The sequence below is a fragment of the Phocoena sinus genome, chromosome 2, assembly GCF_008692025.1.
Source record: "Phocoena sinus isolate mPhoSin1 chromosome 2, mPhoSin1.pri, whole genome shotgun sequence".
Classification (NCBI taxonomy): Eukaryota; Metazoa; Chordata; class Mammalia; order Artiodactyla; family Phocoenidae; genus Phocoena; species Phocoena sinus.
The window spans coordinates 151,060,405-151,082,484 of record NC_045764.1 but is presented as its reverse complement, the minus strand read 5'-3'; the positions used below and the strand labels follow the sequence as shown (position 1 = coordinate 151,082,484).

The 22,080-nt window shown below is 48.4% G+C and overlaps 1 protein-coding gene and 1 pseudogene across 1 annotated transcript in view; one reads left to right on the top strand and one right to left on the bottom strand.

The window, feature by feature from the left end:
* FLVCR2 (FLVCR heme transporter 2) overlaps positions 1–22,080 on the bottom strand; it is a 65,552-nt gene that overhangs the window by 5,349 nt on the left and 38,123 nt on the right. The window contains exons 4-9 of the mRNA XM_032622074.1: positions 16,742–16,809; positions 15,440–15,543; positions 4,853–4,963; positions 3,938–4,043; positions 3,676–3,787; positions 3,037–3,092 (exon numbers count right to left, since the gene is read on the bottom strand). Coding sequence (XP_032477965.1) covers positions 3,037–3,092; positions 3,676–3,787; positions 3,938–4,043; positions 4,853–4,963; positions 15,440–15,543; positions 16,742–16,809 — 557 coding nt within the window. The remainder of the gene's footprint in view (positions 1–3,036; positions 3,093–3,675; positions 3,788–3,937; positions 4,044–4,852; positions 4,964–15,439; positions 15,544–16,741; positions 16,810–22,080) is intronic.
* LOC116749872 lies at positions 6,381–9,568 on the top strand (annotated as a pseudogene).

Below are 22,080 nucleotides of genomic sequence, written 5' to 3'. Positions count from 1 at the left end.
CAGCCAGAAGTTCTGGCTCCTTCTACCAAAATGACACACTTCACTGATTAGAAAGAGCAGCTCTGAAAGAGAAAACCAAATACCATATGCTAACACATATATGTTGAACCTAAAAAAAAAAAAAAAAACCTAGGGGCAGGACAGGAATAAAGACACAGACATAGAGAATGGACTTGAGAACACGGGGAGGGGAAGGGTAAGCTGGGACAAAGAGAGTAGCATGCACATATATACACTACCAAGTGTAAAACAGATAGCTAGTGGGAAGCAGCTGCATAGCACAGGGAGATCAGCTCGGTGCTTTGTGACCACCTAGAGGGGTGGGATAGGGAGGGTGGGAGGGAGACGCAAGAGGGAGGAGATATGGGAACATATGTATATGTATAACTGATTCACTTTGTTATAAAGCAGAAACTAGCACACCATTGTAAAGCAATTACACTCCAATAAAGATGTAAAAACAAAAGAAAGAGCGGCTCTGGCCAGATGCGCTGCCTGCCCTGCATTCACCTGGAGCTGAGAGTGAATCCCTGTGACAGTTCGCAGGTCCCACTTACACCCACCACCTCAGGGTGTCAAATGACAGCCGTTGCAGGGATGCCCTCTGACAGCCCTGGCTTCCCTGGGCATTAGCCCAGCAGGACTCTGGACACCCCCCATCCCACCAGGCTCCCCCAGATGCAAGGGAGGTGCGGAGACACACAGTGAGTATCCAGGACACCGAAAGCTGAGCACCAGCACCGGACTGGCCTCCTGGTCCTACTCGGTGCTATTTCCCACAGTCCATTCGGACGAGCCAACACCTCCATCCTGGACTAACAAACCTGGTCCTAGTGGACAAGGATCTGGCTGCAAAACAGTGAAATATGGGAACAACCTAAATAGCAAACGAGAGGAAATGGAAATGTATATACGTAGATGCGGGGTTTGGGGGGTGCAATGGTGTAGAAAGGTTGCCAGGCTCTAGTAAGGAAACAATCAGGGTAGAAAACCCAATGTGCACAAGCATATTCATAGAAAATACACTGGGAAATGACGAAATGTTACTAGGGTATCTCTTGGCGCTAGGACTATAGGTGACCTTTACTTTCTTCTGTTTGCCTTTATCTGCCCAGGGAAATACAGATTATAAAGTAAACATAGCAAAATCACATATCACTTGACACAAGGCGTCACATTCCAAATTGAAACCTTTTCACGAGAAACCTATCCTGTTATCACGGGCACCTTTTCCCAGGCTCAGGATATATTCGCCAAAGTGTCCCGAATCACATGTTTCCTCATCCACGGCACAGGGGCAAACCCATCTCCACAGTGGTGATGCCACAGTTCTCACAGGCTCCTGAGAATAACACTCCTGTCTCAGGCTTTCCCCGTGTCCCCACTGAATGTCCAGTCCCAGCCGCCTCCCTCCACCTGCTCCCTGCTGCTACCTGCCAACCCCAGAGTGTGAGATCAGAGGACAAACAGTAAGGAACTAAAGATTAGCAACCATCTGCCAACACGTATTCTTAAAGCGCTAAATGTACCTCTTTCAGATGACATTTTTGCCTTAGAAAATTGGCAAAGGTTTTTAAAAATGATAAATACTCAGTGTTGGCCTCATACACTGCGAGAGCAGTGAGCATTGGTAGCATTGACAGTACCTTTCTAGAGAACAGTCTGGCAATACACATCAAAGCTTAAAAATGGGCATGACCACTGATCCATTTCTTGGGGAAATACTGTGCTTAAGAACGTGTCCAAAGATTCAGCTCCAGGACATTAATCACAGTATCATTTATAACAACAATCAGAAACAACCTTAGTGTTCCCGGACAGGAAAACTGTTGAACAAATCATGTTTATCCATGTGCGGTCATTAGAACACGGTGCAGTCATTAAAAGTATGTTGTAAGAGACTAATGACCTGATAAAGCACTCGCAACAGGTAAAAGGCACATAGAACAAGATTCCACTTTTGTTTAAAAAATGCATACATAGGGCTTCCCTGGTGGTGCAGTGGTTGAGAGTCCGCCTGCCGATGCAGGGGACACGGGTTCGTGCCCCGGTCCGGGAAGATCCCACATGCCACGGAGCGGCTGGGCCCGTGAGCCTGCGTGTCCGGAGCCTGTGCTCCGCAATGGGAGAGGCCACAACAGTGAGAGGCCCGCGTATCACAAAAACAAACATACATATGTATAGATCATATGTGGACACAGACATGCATAAGAAAATGTAGAAAAACAGCATCTCATCTCTAGCTGACGCTATTACAGGATGACTTTTAAATTTTGTACACCTTTCTTTATTTTTTTTACAGAATATGTATTACCTCTGTAATAAGTTTTGGGTGTTTTGTTCTGTTTTTGAAGAAAACCCTACTACGCTCTTAGAGCTGAAATTCCTTTCATCCTGGCTCGGACTTGACACTTAACACTTTGGTTAAAATACTTCCCAGCCAATTAGAGCTATGGGAAACACTTTTCTGTTCTAGATCAAACTCCTGGTCCTCTCTCCTTCCATGACCATCAACTCCTGCTTCCTGACTTGTCCTTTTAGAGCCCTGATGGCAACCCATTGGCCCCGGTCCCTCCATCCCCATGGCACTGCCTGGGGGGCTGTCACATGCCCAGAGGGCCACTGTCTCGAGGCCACCACCACCATGACCGAATGGGGGCCCCAGGTGGTTACCTTTCCTCTCCAGTCACCAACCCCAGGCTGAAAGGAGAGGACCCAGGGCCTGAGGACGTGTCTCAGGATCCGGTGGGGGGCGGGGTGGGGGGGCTGCTGCTCAGCAGACTGTGACACAGTGAGGAGCTCCGGGGGCCAGAGCAGGGAGGCCAGGAGAAGGGAAGGAAGCAGGAGAAGAGCCCAGACAGGGCAGCAGAAAAGCAGGGCTGAGGCAGCTCCCAAGGAAACTCTTTGTCTCCACGTGCGTGATGCTGAGTTGCTCTCACGGCCACCCGTCACTCTGGGAGCACCCCCTACCCCTGCTGCTGCAGCCTCAGCAAACCGGGACCCGGATGTCAGCCCAGCAGCTACCCACATACTCACATTCTCAGGAGTTTCTTTGTTTGCCTTCTGCCTCCGGAGATCTGCCCGAATGAATGCTGAGGTCCAGGATTGCAGAAGCAAGGGCAAAAGAGGCAGTTACCAAGCAGAGCAATGGTCACGTTCATCCACGAGAGGGAGCCCTCACTCTCCTAAGGGCCACAGGTATCCCACCTCCTTCAGATATTCCAGGGATCTGAGGTTCAGTCAGCCTTGATAAGCCTGGGGACCACTGCTGTCCCTGACAGGCAGAAGCCAGTGATGACACTGCCCTTCACTTATAGATCCCTGATATTTGCAGGGAGTTTGCACACATTGCTCCAGTCCTCACAACAATCCCCATTCTACAGATTAGGAAAGTGGGGCTCCCAGAAGTGGGTCCACTTGCCCAAGGTCAAACAGCTATGGAGGTCGGTGTCACAGTCTAGGATTCAAACAAGGGTCTTTCGGGGCCAAAACCCAAGCTCGCTCCAACAAAATATGCTAATGCCTCCCCAAAGACTTCCTAACAAGCCCTCTCGTCTGCCCCGCCGTACAGGAGCACCCAACTGTCTGATCAATCAAGGCACCGGGTGCCAAGCTGCCAACAGCCTAAAGCCGCGAGCAGTCAGCGCATCATGTCGTCCTGAGGCCCTGACTCACCAGTGAGGACTGCTCCAAGGGTGAGGAACGCACACAGGAAGATGTTCCCAGGCCTGGTTCCATAGTTGTCGATAATCTGGCCCTGGGAGATGGTGAAGATGATCCCGAATACCTGCAAAGGCACAGAGAAGACTGGAAACAAGGGGCCAGCCAACCAGCCCACGGGGGAGCTGAGCTGCCATAATGTAGTGTCTGCACCGGACAAGCCCAGCAGGGAACAAAGAGCCACGGCTCTGGGGCCACCACGAAATGAGAGGCCTACCTGGGCAGACATGTTGAGGAGGCCAGACGACATGCCTTCTGATTCTGGGTATGTCAGCTCCACAGCAAACTCAAATCCCAGCGGGAGGTAGCCAGTCATAAAGAAGCTGAAGCCCAGGTCACAGAAACAAGGTGATGGAGAACTTCCGGAACGAGAAGAAAAGGGAGCCTACCTCCTGCCCTACAACTCCTTTTCCTAGTCTCTTTCTCCCCATCAAGACATGCCTTGAAAATCAGGCCATCCCCTACGCAGCCATTAAACACACACACACACACACACACACACACACACACACACACACGTACTGCCCACAGGAAAATAAGTGGAAGGTGAAGCTGAATAGAGACCCCTGTGGAAGAGGTACCCTTTCCTACACTTTCTCATACATCAAGTCCAGAAAATTCCAGCTCTGATCTCTTACACCTGCACCACACTTCCTGCTGCTTTCACATCCGCTATCTCTCTCATTCTTTCCAACAACTCCACAAGGCAGGCCACTCATCTTAAATTACAGATGAAGAAACTGAGTCTCAGAGTGATTAAGGGAGGTGCCTGTGGTCTAATAGATAGTCAACAGCAAAACTGAGATCAGGACCCACACTTTCTGATTCCCAGCCCTGTGTACTTTCTCTGAGCCCATGTTGTCCCAAGCAGGGCTAATAAAGACTCCATATATTTCCTAGCCTCCCAGAGATCTGTGAAGGACACAGTCCATCCCAACAGCATGGATGGGCCTGGAAGTCCCAGGTGGGCTTTCAAAGTGTTACAAGTGAACATGACCTCTGGCCACCATTTCCACATTTCAGGAGGTCAGTGAGAAGGCAGCAGAGGGATACCTATTGCTTCCTAGGATGTTGGCAGCTCAGGAACCATGGGTGGAGCTTTCCAGTTAAGCAGGTTAGAGGTGAAACTTACCCCATTGCACCAGCCGTGATGAACACTACCCACAGGTGTCCCAGGTTCAAGGTCAATGTGTAAACCACCATGCCCACCAGAGTCATGATATAGACCACCAAAGTTGTCTCCCTACAAGCAGAGGCAACGAAGTTGAGTCATATACTGCGGACTTTAACAGGATCTTTCCCTCCCTCTCTCCCTCCCTTCCATTCCTTCCTTCCTTCCCTCCCTCCGTCCCACCTTCTATCTATTGGGCACGTGCTGCGTGCCAAGCCCACTTCTGTGAGCTATTTGCTCTCATAGAATTTTCTGTCCATGAGGTTGATGGACATCGGACCAATGATCACACTGTGGTCAGAGCTACAAAGGGTAAGACCAGGACAGTATGAAGTCATCTTGCGGGACGTGTGTTCTCCTGCAAAACCCTCTCAACAAGATCGCGCTGCGCCTGGACTTGTCACGTCCTACCCACAAGCAACAAGGCATAACCCTTGCCTCTCCTCCTCCCCCACTGAAAAAACAAATGGGACACACAACAACTGTGGTCAGGCGGCAGTGGCATGCAGACGACCCCAGAAGCCCGTTCTGCTTGTCTGCTTTGCCTCCAGACCCCAGGACAATGCTGGGCAGAGCCCTGGCTGTGAGAGTCTCTGTCATCGTTGAATTCTTCCTGTTGCCACCTGCACATGTCCAGCACCGTTTTTCCTGCTAAATCTGAACTACTCTGCTCCTGACCGTGGCAACTAAGAAAGAACATTCTCCAGCCCTGAACTAAGTCCTTGACTCCAAAGCCGAGGTGAGAAAGCTCTGCCCACGCCCAGTTGCATTTCCCCTTGTTGGTCCCTCAGAAGGACCCTCAGCAACGTGCTGGTTTCTGTTTCTGGCTCACCCTACTTGTGCCCCTCCCCACACCTCTCCCCCCATGTTGCCCACTCAGGACTCTGCTGCGGCCCTGACTCCTGCACTGGGACCTGCATCCCTCTCTGTCCTACTGACTGAGGGCAGGGACTCTACACATCCTTCTGCGCTCTGGCCACGAACGTGGGAACTCAGACTATGAAAGGTCAAAGCCTTCACTCATCTCTGCTGAAGCCAGAAACACAGAGGGGGTGCCAGCAGGTGTGTACTGTGGTTATGTGAAACTAACACTGCATTTACTGGATGCCAGGGAGTCTGCTAAGTGCTTTACACGCATTTATTATTTCCTTCAACCCTTACAAAAGCCATGCAATAAAAGTATGACTAATTTAAGAAAACTGCAAGCATCTTTTCTAATCACAAAACTTTGAGATCAGAAATCAACTACAAAAACTGCCCAAAACACAAACACGCGGAGGCTAAACAATTATCTACTAAACAACCATCAGGTCACCGAAGAAATCAAAGAAGAAATTTTAAAAACACCTGGAGACAAATTAACAAAAAACACAACAATATAAAATATATAGGACACGCTTCCGGGCACCGAGCGAGCGGCGGCGAGGCGGCGTGAGCCGACCCCGCTTCCTTCTCGCCGCCGGCGCCGTTCTCGGGCGGGCGAGCGCGCGCCGCGATGGCCCCGGCCGAGCGGGGTTGAGCCCGCCGCCCGCCTGCCCACAGGCCCCAGCCCCTCCGGCCCAGCCATGGCGAAGCAGTACGATGTGCTGTTCCGGCTGCTAATGATCGGGGACTCTGGGGTAGGCAAGACCTGCCTGCTGCGCGGCTTCACCGACAAAGAGTTCCACTCCTCGCACATCTTCACCGTCGGTGTCGACTTTAAGATGAAGACCATAGAGGTAGATGGCATCAAGGTGCGGATACAGATTTGGGACACAGCAGGGCAGGAGAGATAGCAGACCATCACAAAGCAGTACTATCGACGGGCCCAGGGAATATTTTTAGTCTGCGACATTAGCAGTCAGCGCTCTTACCAGCACATCATGAAGTGGGTCAGTGATGTGGATGAGAATGCACCAGAAGGTGTCCAGAAGACCCTTGGAGGGAATAAGGCTGACGAAGAGCAGAAACGGCAGGTGGGAAGCGAGCAAGGGCAGCGGCTGGCCGAAGAGTACGGCATGGACTTCTATGAAGCAAGGGCCTGCACCAGCCTCCACATGAAAGAGTCCTTCACGCGCCTGACGGAGCCTGGTGCTGCAGGCCCACCCGAGGGAGCTGGAAGGTCTGCGGACAGCCGCCAACGATGAGGTGGCCTTGGTGGAGCTGGAGGAGGATAAGGGCAAACCCGAGGGCCCGGAGAACTCTTCGAAAACCTGCTGGTGCGGAGCATCTTGCGTGGAGCGCCCCCACCCCGCACAGTCCCCTCTCCCCGCAGGAGGGCTGCGGGCACACAGGGAGCCTGGGCTTTGCCCTGCGTCTCTTCTCCTTCGGGTGACCCTGTGGAATCTCGGCCGCTGCTCCTCCTCCTGCCTGGCTCCGGGGAGCAGCTCCTCTGTCCTGTCCGAGCTGCCTCTCCCCCCTCCGCCCTCCCCCCGGGATGGCCCCCTCCAGCCTGTTTCCCCAGCCACAGGCCTGCCTCGAGCCCCTGATGTACTACGAGCACCGCCTCGCTACCCCGAGGTCCCAGGCGATGGCCCAGTCCGGAGTCAAGGAGGCCACTGGAGGTTCCTTCTCTCAGTGCATCTGGTTTCCTCTCCGCTTCTCCTCGTTTCTTCCCACCTCTCTTTCTGTCCCTTCCCCTCTGCTGTGTTCCTATCAAAGCCCTCCCCCCGCCCCCCACATGTCCCATGTGGCTGCTGGTACAGCACCTTTCAATTCCTCCCTCTTTGCCAGGCTGAGGGAATGGACTCAGGCCCAGGGGCATGTTCGCTGCTCTGCTCTGGGAGAAGCCCCACCCCGCTTTGTGGGAAATTCTTCCAGTCCTCTCCTCCCCACCGCCCTTTCTTGTGCCATGGGCCTGCCTCCCCGGTGACCTGGGAAAGAGGAGAGGAAGGAAAGCCCAAGCTGGTGGTCCCCACGCCTGGGGCTGTCCTACCCCACCCCTGCCCCGTCCCCAGCTTCCGCTGCACTTGGCTGCCTGCCCTCCCGCCTCTTGGGGGAACTGAGCTTCAGAGAAGAAAAAAATGATGAGGGGTGGCGGGGATAAGTAGTAACTTCCATTCTCTACCTGCCCTGCAGCGCATACACTATTTCTCCCTGCCCCCGGGCTCCGAATTTAAAGATGTGGACCAAGGCCTGAGGGCACTGCAGGGGCAAGGAGAGCCCTGGGGCCAACCACACACTCCAGGAAGGGGAGTGTTTGGAAATGAAGGGCCAGCTCCTATATACCAGGTTGAGTGCCCGGACAGCAGTTTGCAAACCAGAGGGGAATTCAGCAGCAACAGGGATTCCTGGGCCCCATCTTCCATTTCTTTTTCTTTTCTTTTTTTTTTTTAACATCTTTATTGGAGTATAATTGCTTTACAATGGTGTGTTAGTTTCTGCTTTATAACAAAGTGAATCAGCTATACATATACATATATCCCCATTATCTCTTCCCTCTTGCGTCTCCCTCCCTCCCACCCCTCTAGGTTGTCACAAAGCACTGAGCTGATCTCCCTGTGCTATGTGGCTGCTTCCCAATAGCTATCTACCTTACGTTTGGTAGTGTATATATGTCCATGCCACTCTCTCACTTTGTCCCAGCTTACCCTTCCCCTTCCCCGTGTCCTCAAGTCCATTCTCTAGTAGGTCTGCGTCTTTATTCCCATCCTGCCCCTAGGTTCTTCATGACCATCTCTTTTTTTTTTTTTTAGATTCCATATATATGTGTTAGCATACAGTATGTTTTTTTCTTTCTGACTTACTTCACTCTGTATGACAGACTCTAGGTCCATCCACCTCACTACAAACAACTCAATTTCGTTTCTTTTTATGGCTGAGTAATATTCCATTGTATATATGTGCCACATCTTCTTTATCCATTCATCTGTCAACGGACACTTAGGTTGCTTCCATGTCCTGGCTATTGTAAATAGAGCTGCAATGAACACAGTGGTACACGACTCTTTTTGAATTATGGTTTTCTCAGGGTATATGCCCAGTAGTGGGGTTGCTGAGTCGGATGGTAGTTCTAGTACAGCTAATCAATGAATTTGGTAAAGTAGCAGGATACAAAATTAATGCACATAAGTCTCTTGCATTCCTATACATTAATGACGAAAAATCTGAAAGAGAAATTAAGGAAACACTCCCACTTACCACTGCACCAAAAAGAATAAAATACCTAGGAATAAACCTACCTAAGGAGACGAAAGACCTGTATGCAGAAAACTATAAGACACTGATGAAAGAAATTAAAGATGATACAAAGAGACGGAGAGATATACCATGTTCTTGGATTGGAAGAATCCACATTGTGAAAATGACTATACTACCCAAAGCCATCTACAGATTCAACGCAATCCCTACCAAACTACCACTGGCATTTTTCACAGAACTAGAACAAAAAATTTCACAATTTGTATGGAAACACAAAAGACCCCGAATACCCAAAGCAATCTTCCATTTCTTATGTAAAATGGGCATCTCCCCACCACCCCGGCAGGTGAGAGGTGACAGAACCATGCTGGTGGTCTTTCACCAAGCCCAACCTTCAGGTCTCAAGGCTTTCCCAAGACCCAAAGTTTGTGGGAGAAGGGCAGGGGGCTCACAGGCAGAAAGCGGGTGAGCCCTGGGTAGGAACGCTTGGTGCTGTTCCCTTCAGCCTTCAAGACCAAGTGCTCATCTTGCTCCTCAGCTCCTGACTCAGAGGCCTGAGGGTTTGCCAACTGCACTGTGGCTACAGGTGGAGAGAAGCGGACTCCCTCCTCCAGGGCCCTTTGTTTCAGGAAGAAGTTTCTTTAACCCCATATGGTCCAAGAGTCGTTTGCAGGAGGCCCTTTAAGGAAGGAACAAGTCAGTTACCAGCCCTAGTAGGGTTCCTCCCCACCTTCCCAAGATGGGAGAAGCCTAGGGAGGAGGATCAGTCTTAAGCTGCCTTGCATGGCTGGCACTGGAGCAAAAACAAAACTGGGCATCAAACATTCACTAATTAAAGACTAAAATCCAGGACACACACATGTGAAGAATTAAGAGCCCCACTTCCTTACTCCTCTGAAAAAAAGCGTGGGGGATGAAATCACCAAACCTTTTCTTCTGTCTCTTATCAAATCAGGAGAGAGCAGGAGAGGGTAGCTCAGGATGAAGGAATGGGGGATGAGTTATCCTAGTTGAAGGAAAAGGAAGGCAGGAATAGCTATAAATCGTCAGCTAATGAGAAATGTAAAGAGCTGACTCTTTAGGACGAAGTCACGACCAGAGCTGAGGATGTTTCCTTGAGGACTAACTCCTCAGGTGTTAAAACATGCAGCATCACTCTGGGGTGGGGAGGTCAGCAGTGCCAACCCTCAGTGTGCCCTCAGCCAGGGACTCGAGGGAGCAGAAGTTATACTGGCCATTGGCTCCAACCTGTGGTCAGTGTCACTGCTTTCCCTGAAGATCTGGCCGAGCACCACTGCCTTTCTCTCCTAGCCCCCTCGGGGAAGAGGGACTATATTTTTACTGTACCCTAGGGGTTCTGGAAGGGAACACTTGGGGTTAGGATTCTATGGCCTGAGAAGCCCCATCCATAAGGGCCACAGCTGGGGAGAAGTATGGGGCAGAAGAGGGGTTGGGATTTTAGGGTGCAGCTATGCTCATGAGGTACCAGAGTCAGCCTCTCACCCCTAAACTTCTCCAGTCCCGGAGGTAGCCTGGGACCTGGCCTTAGACTGTTGAGCAGGTGCACCTGCCTGTTGACCCCTCACCACCTTTGCACCTGTTGTCTTGAGACCCAGCACAGCCCCAGGCACTCCACCTGCTCCTGAGCCCCACCATCTCCCTGTGAACTTTGTGTGCTGTGTCTTGGGTCCAGGATATGAATTGTGAGCAGGGTTCATCTATTTTAAACACAGATGTTTACAAAATAAAGAATATTTCAAGTCAAAATAATTAATTAATTAATTAATTAATAAAATATATGGGACACAGGAAAAGCAGTTCTAAGAAGCAAGTTTATAGTGACACAAGCCTGTCTCAGGAAACAAACAAACAAAAATCTCAAATAAACAATGTAATCCAAGGCAATCAGCAGATTCAATGCAATTCCTATCAAAACACTAATGAAATTTTTCACAGAATTAGAACAAATAATTCTAAAATTTGTATGGAAATACAAAAGACCCCAAATAGCCAAAACAATCTTGAGGAAGTAGAACAAAACTAGAGGTATCAGTTTGCCCAGATTTCAAACTATACTATAAAGCTATAGTAATCAAAACAGTATGGTACTGGCACAAAACAGACACAGAGATCAATGGAACTGAATAGCGATTCAAAAATGAACCCACATTTATGTGAGCAATTAACCTACAACAAAGGAGGCAAGAACATACAATGGGGAAAAGACAGACTCTTCAATAAATGGTGTTGGGAAAACTGGATGGCTATACACAAAAGAATCAAACTCAACTACTCTCTCACACCATGCAGAAAAATAAAGTCAAAATGGATTAGACTTAAATTTAATTTAAAACCTGAAACCACAAAAATTCTAGAAGAAAATATAGGCAGTATACTGTTTGACATCAGTCTTAGTAATTTTTTTTGATGTATCTCCTCAGGCAAGGGAAACAGAAGCAAAAACCAAACAAATGGGACTACATCAAACTAAAAAGCTTTTGCACAGCAAAGGAAACTATCAACAAAATTAAAAGGCCAGCTACTGAATGAGAGAAGACATATCTGATAAGGGGTTAATATCCAAGATATACAAAGAACTAATACAACTCAACATCAAAAAACAAACAACCCAATTAAAAAGGGGGCAGAGGATCTGAATAGACATTTTCCCAAAGAAGACATACAGATGGCCAACAAGTACATGAAAAAGGGAACCCTCGTGAACTTGCTGGTAGGAATATAAATTGGTGCAGCCACTACGGAAAACAGTACGATGATTCCTCAGAAAAATTTTAAAATAGAACACCCAGATGATCCAGCAGTTTCACTCCTGAGCATTTATCCCAAGAAAATGAAAACACTAATTCAAAAAGATATATGTACTACCCCTATATTCACTGTAGCATTATGTACAGTAGCCAAGATATGGAAGCAACCTAAGTGCCCATCAACAGGCAAATGGATAAAGAAGATGTGGTACATATACATATATTTCAGCCATAAAAAAGAATGAAATCTTGCCATTTGCAACGACATGTATGGACCTAGATGATATTACGCTAAGTGAAATAATTTAGACAGAGAAAGACAAATACTATATAGTATCATTTATATGTGGAATCTAAAAATCAAAACAAATGAACAAACAAAACAGAAACAGAGTTACAGAGAACAAACAGATGGTTGCCAGAGGGGAGGGAATGGGGGAGAGGAAAGAAACAGGTGAGAGAGATTAAGAGGTACAAACTTTCAGTTAGAAAATAAATGAGTCAAAGGAATGAAATGTATGGTGTGGGGAATACAGTCAATAACTATGTAACCTCTTTGTATGGTGACAGATCCAAGTTAGATTTATCTTGGGGATCATTTTGAAATGTATAGAAACATCAAATCTCTATGTTGTGTATAGGAACTAACATACTGTAGTAGGTCAATAATACTTCAGACACAAACAAGCATGCAAACTCATAGAAAAAGAGACCAGATTTGTGGTTACCAGAGGTGGGGATAGGGTAGGGGGAGGGAGAATTGGACGAAAGCAGTCAAAATGTACAAACTTCCAGTTATAAGATAAGTAAGTACTAGGGATGTAATGTACAATACGATAAATATAATGAACACTGCTGTATGTTATACACACAAGTTGTTGAGATTAAATCCTAAGGGTCCTCATTATGAAAATTTTTTCTATTTCTTTAATTTTGTATCTATATATGATGATGGATGTTCACTAAACTTACCACGACAATCATTTCATGATGTATGTAAATCAAATCATTATGCTGTATACCTCAAACTTATACAATGCTGTATGTCAATTATATCTCAAAAAAACTGGTAGGAAAAAAAGAGATGTATGACTCTCCCTAATATGACAAATGAGGAAACTGAGCTCAGACCAGTCAAGTTACTTGTCCAAAGTCACCTGCCCAGGAAATGCACAGCTAAGATTCGAATCCAGAGGTAGGATTTGAAACCTGTGCTCCCTCTAATCCCACACACAGGAATACTAACACAGGATGGGGCTGCACCTGTGGGAAAGACCAACAGCCTCTGAAGGACGCCCTTCCCTCCTGGGTCCTCAAAGCAGCTGCTGAGGGCAGAGGAGCTTCATCCCTCCTCCCCCTGCTCCCCACATCCAGTCCCTCCCCCTCTGCAGAACCCAACTCCATGGACACCCATCTCCCTCAATGACCCCACAAGTTCATCTTTCCCATATTTGTTTACATATAGCTTCTTCTTAAACCACTAGCCTGTCTACAAAACTGTAGTCTCAGCCGGAGATAAAGGGACCTGACCATCCAATTTCCAGCCTCCAAACAAAACAGGACAAATCTGGGAGGCTCAGGTAAAAGGGAACTGGCACCAAAATGACCAGATGACAGAGCTCTCTCACCCTTTCTCTGCCTACATAGTAGAGCAAGGAGAAGACTGTCTCATGCTGACTGCAGGATGCAGACATCATGTGACACTAGGAACTGGTGGCAGAAGGATTCTGCAGTGTCCTCCCCAGCCCTTTCACTGTATTTTCACCGTATTTTCTAGCTCACCTGCATCATCTGGCTGCCCACATCCCCACCCAGGCAACATTCCAATCTCTCCCTTCTCCTGCCACACAGCAAGCCCAGAAAAGGGGACGCTGCTGTATCCTGGTTCGGGAGTGGCCAGTCCTCACTACCCAAAGCAAACAACTGACATATGGCAAAGACAAGGCAGCAGCCCAGCTTCACCAGCAGTAATTAAGCCCAGCTGGGCTCCTCGTCGTGTCCAGCCAGGCAGCCACATCCCCAGGGTTGGCCTTTGACAAAGGCAGACAGAGAGAGCCCTGGTCTGACCAGAGCCTCACAGAAGCGGATCTGTGTGGCAGAGAACAGGTCTGCCACTGTCTGTTGCCTCCAGACACTGGGAACTTTGGAGGCTTTGATAAAGCATCCCAGAATGTTGATCTGCCCCAGAGCAGGACAACCCTGGCCTGGCAGCTGCCCTACTGGCCAGCATTAATTGATGCCCAGTACATGCGGAGCACAGGAATGACACAAGTTGGGCCTCTGTTTCCAGAGCATTTTCCCCAAGGCTGGCTACTGAATTGAGGCATCCGGGTTGATTTTTTTTTTTTTTTTAACATCTTATTGGAGTGTAATTGCTTTATAACAAAGTGAATCAGTTATACATATACATATGTTCCCATATCTCTTCCCTCTTGCATCTCCCTCCCTCCCTCTCACCCTCCCTATCCCACCCCTCTAGGTGGTCACAAAGCACCGAGCTGATCTCCCTGTGCTATGCGGCTGCTTCCCACTAGCTAGCTATTTTACGTTTGGTAGTGTATATATGTCCATGCCACTCTCTCACTTTGTCACAGCTTACCCTTCCCCCTCCCGATATCCTCAAGTCCATTCTCTAGTAGGTCTGTGTCTTTATTCCCGTCTTACCCCTAGGTTCTTCACGACCTTTTTTTTTTTTCCTTAGATTCCATACATATGTGTTAGCATACGGTATTTGTTTTTCTCTTCCTGACTTACTTCACTCTGTATGACTGACTGTAGGTCCATCCACCTCACTACAAATATCTAAATTTCGTTTCTTTTTATGGCTGAGTAATATTCCATTGTATATATGTGCCACATCTTCTTTATCCATTCATCCGATGATGGACACTTAGGTTGCTTCCATGTCCTGGCTATTGTAAACAGAGCTGCAATGAACGTTTTGGTACATGACTGTTTTTGAATTATGGTTTTCTCAGGGTATATGCCCAGTAGTGGGATTGCTGGGTCGTATGGTAGTTCCATTTTTAGTTTTTTTTATAAACGCAGATTCCCCTACTGAATTGGCATCCATGAGGGTGGGGCCCAGGAATCTGTATTTTTAGTAAGCGTCCTGGATTAGCCTGACATCCACTAAAATCTTCGTGGCTCTTAGGAATGCACTGGGCAATCAGGACTAAAGCATGCCGTAATACTTACCAATGAAGTGGAAGCAATTGCAAGATAACACACTGTAAATTGTTGGAAGCACTGAGCACCTTGGTTAAGCCCATGCGGTCCACAAGGGAGCTATGGGAACAGGGCAGAGGAACCACCTCCTCGTCCCCACTCCATGGAGTTTCCACAAACTGTCCAACTGTTGATGCTTTTCCACATTTATTTTCTCCTTCCTCTGCTTCTTCCACAAGCTACTTGGGGGATGGAACTCTGACAGGCCTCATGGCCCCTACCTCTAATCTTCCTATGATCCCCACAGGGCAGGCATTGCTTCCCTCATTTTATAAATGGGGAAACTGAGGCTCAGAGAAGATATATTTGAACTCCCCGCTTGACCACTCAGACCCCCAGCTGCCACACCCACATCCTTGGAGCCGTGTTGCTAATGAATATGTCATTTCAAGACAGGGGTCCCCGATTCAGTCCAAGAGGAAGAGTCACTTACTTGTAGGTTTTGGTCCTATCCAGCCAGACGCCTGAGATCATAGCCCCAAGCATTCCTGCAATGACGATGGTCAGGCCGATTCTTCCAGCATTCACTTCTTCGCCCTGGGGAAACCACAGCCCCAGTGATTGCTCAGTGATGCGACAAGATATCTGATAGGGCGCAGTCAGCAGAAGGCAAAGGGGCAAAGGCAAGTAACTCCGGCTTCATTAGAGCCAATTCTCAGAAAGTATCAGGACAAGATGGCCTGTAAGAAGCTGCCAGTGGATAGAGAATCCTAGAATAACTGCTCCTCCCAACATAATATAACCCTGGATGTGTGTGCATGATACTGGATGCTGGGGTGAACCATATTCTGTCCTTAGACACCACTTTTAGATGGATTTTTTAAAATGTAATCCTTATAGCAAACCTTTACCATTATTCCCATTTCACAGATGGAAAAACTGAATTATGTATATCCAAACATTCCATACTTAGGTGTTTTCAGTTATCACTGTTGAAGAGATAGGAAGATAATAATTATATATTTTTGAGCGTTTATTCAAAGCCAGACACCATGCTGATGATTTTATATCATCATCTCATTTAATTCTCCTAATTCCCCACCAGAAGGTTAATCAATTTTCTCCATTTTACAGATGAAGACACTGAGGCACAGTGAAAATAACCTACTAGCCCAAGGTCATGAGGCCTTTATTAAGAGCAGAGGCAAGATTTGAACTCAGACCTGTCAACCTCCAACACTGGAACGCTCAACCACGGTGGCTCACCCCTCCCACAAGCGTGAGAGCCTTAACCTTTCAAAAGAGGGCTGGACCCGGGATCCCGACTCCAGGTTACTCAGTGTTCCATTGCCAGTATCCAGCCCTCGCTGGTTCTGGAAACATTTAAAACATGCTTTCTGCTGGGTAAATAAGACCTTGAAATTAAACCTTGCCCACATTTCACAACTTAATTGATTTCATATGTGATTCTACTGTATATACGTTTACCTACTGTGTTGCCAGGCACCATGCTATGCGCTTTACATATATAAACCTTACTATTTACTTTCTAACCCTAAAATCAATCTTTCAGTAAGTAATTAGGCTTCCTTTACAGAAAAGAGAAGGAGAGCTCAAAGACACTAACCAGCTTATGACACAGCTGAGGACCACCGGGGCTGGGGCTGAGACCCAGGGCCGCCTCCCTCCAAATCTCAGGAGCACACACCATACCACACTGCCACCCCAGCTCCTGCCCAGACAGACTAGGAACCTCCTTCTCTCAGGGCCCAGCAAGCTTAGGGAACACCCTTACCGGGTAGTGCAAGATCACCATGCGATTCAGCAGAGTGGACAAGGCATAAAAAGCACCAGCATTCAGACCTGAAGGAGGGAGGGAGAAACACAGCATTAGGGTCATTCTCCTGTTGGGGCCCTGGCTGGCTTCTCCCCACAGTGGTGAGGGAGGTCAGAAGTCCTCATCCTTGTTGCCACTGGAGGTAGTGTTTCAAAGAAGAAATACTCCAAAACAACCAAAACTAACCATTTGAACCTCTTCTTAGCCACACACCACTGCCCTCTCATCCCTTTATCCCTGTCCTGGAAACACAGGCTCCAGAAAGTATTACTCCCAGGTCAGAGCCATCTACATTCCTCTTAAGCGCTGGCCTGACCTAAGGGGCCAGCAGAAGTACTGGACCCCTTCCACCTCCTCCTGATGACCTGTCCCCCCTCACCAGAATGCTCCAGACCTCTGACCCCTGACAACACTCCCTCTGCAGGTAGATTCTCACCTCTTTCCACATCCCTCCAACTTTTTTCTCAGATTCAACATCACACAAAATCTTATATTCAAAACCATAAAGGACCCTCAAGAGCATTTAGTTGACTCTCTTAATTTATCGATTCATCCAAGAAACAGATGGAGCACCTAGCATATACTGTAAGAATGTGTCCTTAGAAGATGAGGTTATTGGTCAAAAGCCGTACAGTGACTTAGTAACTAAGATGAGACTGAAACTGATCCAGAGGAGAAGGGCCTTCTGCCTTCCCTTCATAATGATGGTGGTGATGGTGGTGATGATGGTGGTGATGGTGCTGGTGGTGGTGATGGTGCTGGTGGTGGTGATGGTGCTGGTGGTAGTGGTGATGGTGGTGATGATGGTAGTGATGGTGGTAGTGGTGATGGTGGTAGTGATGGCAGTAGCATACGCTTATGTACTAGGCACCTTACAATCTAAACACCTTACGATCCTCATAAGAATCCTGGAAAGTACCTAATATTCCCATTCCCATTTTGTAGGTAAGAAAAATGCACACAGATTTTGAAAACAAATACAGAGGTCACTCTGGAAGGCCCACCAGCAGTCATTTTAATTTTAACTAATTTTGAGGCTCACACAACTACCACTGGCACACCTGGCATTAGGTCCACTTAGCAGCATGTAAGAGAGGACACAGTTCATAGACAGGGCGGCCGAAGGAGCTCCTCTTCACTGGAGCCAGTCCACAGAACCCCAGTCCATAGAGCCATTCAGAAGCTATTCTCTTCTGCCCCCGAGGTGACAGCTCAGTGCAGAGAAAGGTGGGTATGGCACCCACCCTGGCTTAACCCCTCCCAGGAGCCGCTATTGCGGACTCGTCCACAGGCATAGCTACCAGGATCTCCATAAAGGACAGGCCAGTGGAAAGGGTCACTGTGCTCAGAGGAGCACAAAGAATGGCTTCCCAACAGGGGTAAGAAGATCACCCAGTCCACCTGCAGTCATTTATATCACAATAGGTCATTCTTATCAGAAGCAATGTTGCCTAAATGCAGTTGACTTACTCCCTTTGTCAGGTTCCCTGGGGAATGAGATACAAAGTTAAGCGAAGGTCAAATTCTCCTGCAAAATGGGGAAGGGAGTTTGGTTTGCCCGTCCCACCATCACACGGGTAGTAAGAGGCAGGGTTCGATTCAAACCCAGACTATGGACTCCAGGTCCTCCATCTTAAACCGTTGACTTCATATCCTTACAGACCTGATCCTCAGTGATTTCCCCAGCTCAGGTTACTGGCAATTTCGTGCCCCAGCCTCTCCCAGCAGGTCACCTCAGGGATGCAACAAGGTTGAGCTCAGTGCCACCTGCTGAGGGGCACAGGGCCAACAGTCAGTCGGCAAACCCAGAAGTGTGACCAGATGTGACTGCAACTGCCACACTCATGGTCAGGAGGACTCTGAGACTCTCGGCAACTTCTCACCCAACAAGCATACTGGCCGCACCTTCATACCACACACCCAGCCACTTGGAAATTCCATTCCTGGGTCAAGAGAGCCCACAAGGAGACACATTCCTGAAATGTGGGCGGGTGTGGGGAAGAAGCGTGCAGGGAGGAGGATGAACTCAGCCCCCTTCCTGCCCCTCAGCCTAACAGGGCCAGGGGCCAGGGCATACACGAGGTCAAGCTCAGCTTGTGCCCACCTGGAATGAACAAGGAGGGCAGAACCCTTCAGGAAACTGCGAAATGATCCAGGAGGACTGGGAGAAAAAACACCCCACGTCAAACACCAGCACCTTCCTGACCCTGAAAAATGTGGAGAGAAACAGTCCTGATCAGGCTAACCCAGGCTATCGAGGCTGAGCAGCTCTGTGAGGCTTAAAGGTTTAGAGAAATCACTTCCAGATCAGCCTCTCTGGCAGCTTGTTAGAAATGCAAATCCTGACCCCACCCAGACCTCCTGCTGTAGACACTGGGAGTGGGGCTCCTCAGGCAATGTGTTTGAACAAGCCCTCCATGTAATTCTGATAAGGCTCAAAGTTTGAGACCTACTGGCTCTGCTAGACTAGTTTGGTTTACCAATCACCATCCCCTGCTCCCAGCCAGACAGGAGATGGAATCAGGGCTAAGGTAGGGAGGATGTGGAGGGGGCAGGGGTTCGTCCTGGAAGGCTACCATTCTTTCCAATTCTTTCTACAGTCCAACCTTAAAGGAATTAGAAATTCTGACTCTCTCTCTTGAATCTAGATGTCCCTCCCATATTGCCAAAGGTTGCCAGACACAGTTAAAGGGCACAAGTCCACTCCACTGCCCAAACCAAAGGGTCCAGTGTCCACACTGAAGGGCAGGAATGACATGTGTGCTCTGCCCTATGCATAAGTACCTCTTATAGGAATGCAGGTGACTGTGTTATATTCGGGTGTGATTATCCCCAACAAGGTAAGCCTGCCTGGTGAGGAAATGTGATGGCCCCTGAAAGGCCTGGTCACCCCTGGTATCAGCCACCTGGGAGAAGTGCAGGTCACTGAGGGGGTGAGCTTTAGGAAGGCAGAAGGGCCTGACTTGTCATCACTCTGAGTTTCTCTCCTGTGTCAAGACTAAGTTTTTTCAAAGGGTGGTGGCATTTAGAAACCACTGGCATTAGAAAGCCTCAGAGTCTAAAGATGCAGATTCCTGGGCTGCACCCTGGACCAACTAAATCTGATTCCCCGGGACTGGGGCTAGGAATCCGCATTTTAACAACAACACATCAAAAGCCCTTGGCATTTCTTAAACTTGGGGATAAATGGCCTTGGGCATAGGAGGATCACAGACCAGGCCCAGGCCCTCAGAGGCTGGGGTTAACATGGAGGCAGCTGGGATGGGAAGGGGCTTCAAGAGAATCACCCATAGCACACCTACTTTAGAGGTTCTCAACCCTGCTGCAAACCAGAATCTCCAGGAATGCTTGTGAAAAGCAGATTCCCAGGCCCGGACCAGACTATCTGAATTTGACTTTCCAGAAGAGAGGCAGGAATCGAGGCACACACCACCCAGCACCCCAGGGGCTCTATCATCAGGCCAGCGCGGGAAACACTGATCCCAGATCCCATCTCTGGGTTCTGGTTACTCTGTGTTCATTTCCCTTTTGTCCTTCCTGAACTTGTAGGAAACCCTCTTTTTAAAGGGCCAGCCTGACCTCGGCAAAAGCTCCAGGGAATCCCGGAAGGACCTTACACCCACCCTGAAGCCAGCATCTTGAAGGGGCACAAAGCCCCTGCCGAGGCCCAGGTGGGGCGGTGTAAAGCCCTTGAGAGCCCCAAGGAAAGGTGTCCTCAGGACACATGTTGAGGCTCTGAATTCAGACACCCAACACTGCACAGATTCTTCAGAAGCATAGCTGGAGGCAAGGCTGGGGGATGACAGGGAAGAGCAATCCCTTGGAGGACACTGTCCAGAAGAGGAGCCTTTCACCAGTCTGTTTACCAGGGCAGTCGTGAGCCATCAATGCAAAGACGTTAGGGAAGCCATGTGCAAGCAAGGCCTGGAGATCCGAGGGGGAGCCAAAGAAAGGTTCTTACTTCACCCCACCCCACGCCCACGGCTGACGCTCACCACAAGACCTGCCCAGCCCCAGGCTCTGGTGGACCCACGGGGAATCTGCTTCCAGCCTTGTGTCCTCCTGCGGTGCCATGTTAGAATACGGAGGGTATTTTGCTAGAGGAGGTGGTAGTTTCTCATTCCTGTGATATTTCAGCAACATCAAGCACAAACCCAGCCTCTGCACCTCCTCCTCTCTAAACTGGGCTGCTGGATTTAGTAAAAAACAAAAACAGCACACCCAATTAAATTTGAATTTCAGCATAAGAATGCTTCAAATAGTTGTGGGACATGTTTATACTAAAAAAGAATTTGTTGTGGATCTGAAATTCCACCTTAGCCGGATGGCCCTTAATTTATGTCTGAAACCTTACCTCTAAGAGTGTGGCCAGAAGCCCGCGGGGAAAAGGCAGCGGCACTGGAATTCCGCCAAAGCCTTTACTGTATCACCGCACCTTAGCTCGGGGCAGCTGGCTCAGCAGCTTGGAGAAGCACTTGGAAAGCTTGGAAAGTCACTACCAGTACAATACTGGACATCCCACCGGCTGCACGAAAGCTACTCCCTACGTGTCGAAAGCTACTCCCTACGTGTCGAAATCTACTTCATTCAAAAAACAAAAAGACTGTAGGAAATGGGCAAGTTTCCCAACACAACAGCATTATGGCTGCACGCAGTGTTTTGATTCACAATTACTTTAAAAGCTTTCATTTCCATCCAGGGAACTCCAGTGGGAAGCAAATGTTATTACTCTTTTCTGAGGGGTGGTTCTTAGAGAGACACACGATGAGCACAGGATGGGTGAAGGTGGTACACTCAGTAATTAGCAGAGCTGACACTAAAACTTAGACCTTATATTCCTTACATACCAACTCTGAACTCACTGGTCCCTCAGCCAAGGCTCTTACTCCAAAACATGTCCACCCAAATCCAGAAAATACATCCGTGAAACACTATCAACTGCTTGATTCCCAACTACATGCTCTTAAGTGTTTATAATTTAGAGGAAAATAGGAACATCATACGTACTATATAATGTACATATGCACTATATGGGTATACGTGTGTATATATAAACTGTGAACCATTTCCCTCTTCAAAGCTCAACCTGAAACTGCATGGAAGGTGGGAGGCATTCTGGGAGGTCTCAAAGGATTTAGTTGAATTTAAAGAGGGTTTTTTTTGTTGTGTGTGCATTTTTAATCTGGAGCAAAGACAGTGGGAGAAGAAAGCAGGGATTCTCAGGTGGACTGAGTGCCTTTACATGACCTGTAACCCTCAGAGAGACGCACTACGGATGAAACCTCACCATCCCCAAG